The sequence below is a fragment of the Sprattus sprattus genome, assembly GCF_963457725.1.
Source record: "Sprattus sprattus genome assembly, chromosome: 21".
Lineage (NCBI taxonomy): Eukaryota > Metazoa > Chordata > Actinopteri > Clupeiformes > Clupeidae > Sprattus > Sprattus sprattus.
The window spans coordinates 12,902,024-12,904,523 of record NC_137919.1 but is presented as its reverse complement, the minus strand read 5'-3'; the positions used below and the strand labels follow the sequence as shown (position 1 = coordinate 12,904,523).

The 2,500-nt window shown below is 45.8% G+C and overlaps 1 protein-coding gene across 1 annotated transcript in view; it reads left to right on the top strand.

The window, feature by feature from the left end:
* usp53a (ubiquitin specific peptidase 53a) overlaps positions 1–2,500 on the top strand; it is a 50,317-nt gene that overhangs the window by 9,663 nt on the left and 38,154 nt on the right. The window contains 2 exon segments of the mRNA XM_080860171.1: positions 393–539; positions 2,394–2,500. The exon segment at positions 2,394–2,500 is cut by the window's right edge and continues 43 nt beyond it. Of these exon segments, the coding sequence (XP_080716297.1) occupies positions 393–539; positions 2,394–2,500 (254 nt within the window).

Genomic DNA, 2,500 nt, shown 5'->3' with positions numbered 1-2,500 from the left:
GACAAGGATGGACATGCTGGCTATTAATTATGTATTGTTTTAAGGCTGGTGCATACATATAATCTCACTATCACACAAAGCTTCACTATATTCTTCAAGGCATTACCCCATCACAACATCAATTACCCCCCTCCTCTTAAACACAGTATAAATTACACAACCATCTTTACCACAGCATAGATCACACCATCATCCCAGCATAGATAACCCCCTTTACCTTAACTCTGCATGGGTCAATACTGTATACCCCTACTGTTTTATTCTTAACACAGTCTAGAACTAAATACCCCAAAACCTTCTCTATTGTTATGGAATGTGTGTTTGTGTACAGTTCTATTGACGTTCTCTGTGGTGATAGTTGTAGTCATGTGTGTGTTTTTCCCTCTCCCCAGAGTAACTGTGGCCAGCGTATAAAGATCCGGCGTGTGTTGATGAACTCTCCTGAGATTGTCACCATCGGGTTCGTCTGGGACTCAGAGCAGTCAGACCTCACAGAGGACGTCATCAGGGCCCTGGGCCCCCACCTCAGCCTCTCTGGGGTGAGGAGGCCCCACTGTGTGTGTGTGTGTGTGTGTGTGTGTGTGTGTGTGTGTGTGTGTGTGTGTGTGTGTGTGTGAGAGGGGGAGGGAGGGAGGGAGAGAGAGAGAGAGAGAGGGAACATCGTCACGCTGCACTGGTCTCTGGTGTTCCATCATGTGTAACATCATGACTGTAAAGCAGGCGGAGAACACGTAACTGCAGGGGTGGAGCAGGTGCTACTCACACACACACACACACACCCCTGGACACGGAACAGAGCCATCATCATGCTAAAACACACACACAGACACACACACACACCGCTGGATCACACACACACACACCCATCTTCATGCTAAAATAACCACACACACACACACACACACACACACACACACACACACCACGGGATCACACACACACACCCATCATCATGCTAAAATACACACACACACACACACACACACACACCCCTGGACCACAGACACACACCCATCATCATGCTAAAACACACACACACACACACACACCCCTGGATCACACACACACACCCATCATCATGCTTAAACACACACACACACACACACATTAGAGATGCCCTAACACCATCACAGCCCCAGAAACAAAGCACAGACGTCAGCTGCAGAATTCCAGTTAATATGCAACAAGAAACTCCCTGGAAACAAAGGAGTGATGTCAGCATCATAACACATACACACACACAAACACACACACAAACACACACACACACACACACACACTCACTTGCATACTTACACACACACATACACAAACAACCACACACACACACACACACACACACACACACACACACACACACTCACTTATGTTAGATTTAGTTTAAATACATGGATTTTAGTCATATGCAATCACAGCAATGTCCATTCTGTCAATATGCATCTAAGGCCTCACAGACGGGCGTCAGGCCTGTTCCCCAACCATTTGGACCCTGAGACATCAAATAGCTATTGTCCAGGGTCAGGAAGGAAAGACAGCAGGAGATCAATGGTTGCCAGGACCCCAGACAGACACTTAATTAACTTAGACTTAATTGAGTAAGACCAAATAAGTTAACTTCCTACTTTCATTTATGGACACACCTTTCATTTCTCGGTATTGTTTCTGCACTATAAGGGTCACAACCCTCCGTAATGACTTTGAAAGAATTCTATCGTTTACCGCGACTTGCGAGTCGATTGTGTGATGCGTTGGAATAAAGTATTATAAGCTATACATCTTTCCCGAGTTTCCTGACTCTCTGCAACCGAACCTTGGATTAAGGATAACAGAACCAGCCTACTTCTTCACTTACATACAGTACATACACTTACACACACACACACACACACACACACACAATTACTCTCACACACACACACACACACACAAACACACACGCTCTCTCTCTCTCTCTTGATTGATTCACTCTATGTTATTAATTGTTTGTGATGCCCAAGCAGAACCATCGAAAAGTCCAAAAAGCCAAGACACAGCCAGACACACACACATGTTTACACCCATTTATACACACATACACACATGGTGTTACGCACCTTAACACAGAAACACACTCACATACAGAACCTTAACAAACCTCCAGAGTCCCTTAAAGTGGGTTTGACTGGTCTTCCACCAGCGTACACGAATACAAGGCAAAGACCAGCAGTCTCCAATAGGAGTCAAAGTCTTTTATTGTGCCTTGTAATAACCTTGTACTGAATATTTAGGACTTCACACTAAGCACTCTATGTGTGTGTGTGTGTGTGTGTGTGTGTGTGTGTGTGTCTGTGCGTGTGTCTGTGTGCGTGTGCGTGTGCGTGTGTGTGTGCGTGTGTGTGTGTGTCTCTCTTCAGCTCTTCTACCAAGTGACGGATGACCAGGCCAAGCGTAGTGATCTTTTGCTGGTGGGGATGATCTGCTTCTCTAGCCGCCACTACTGCACCTTCGCCTACCACACCAA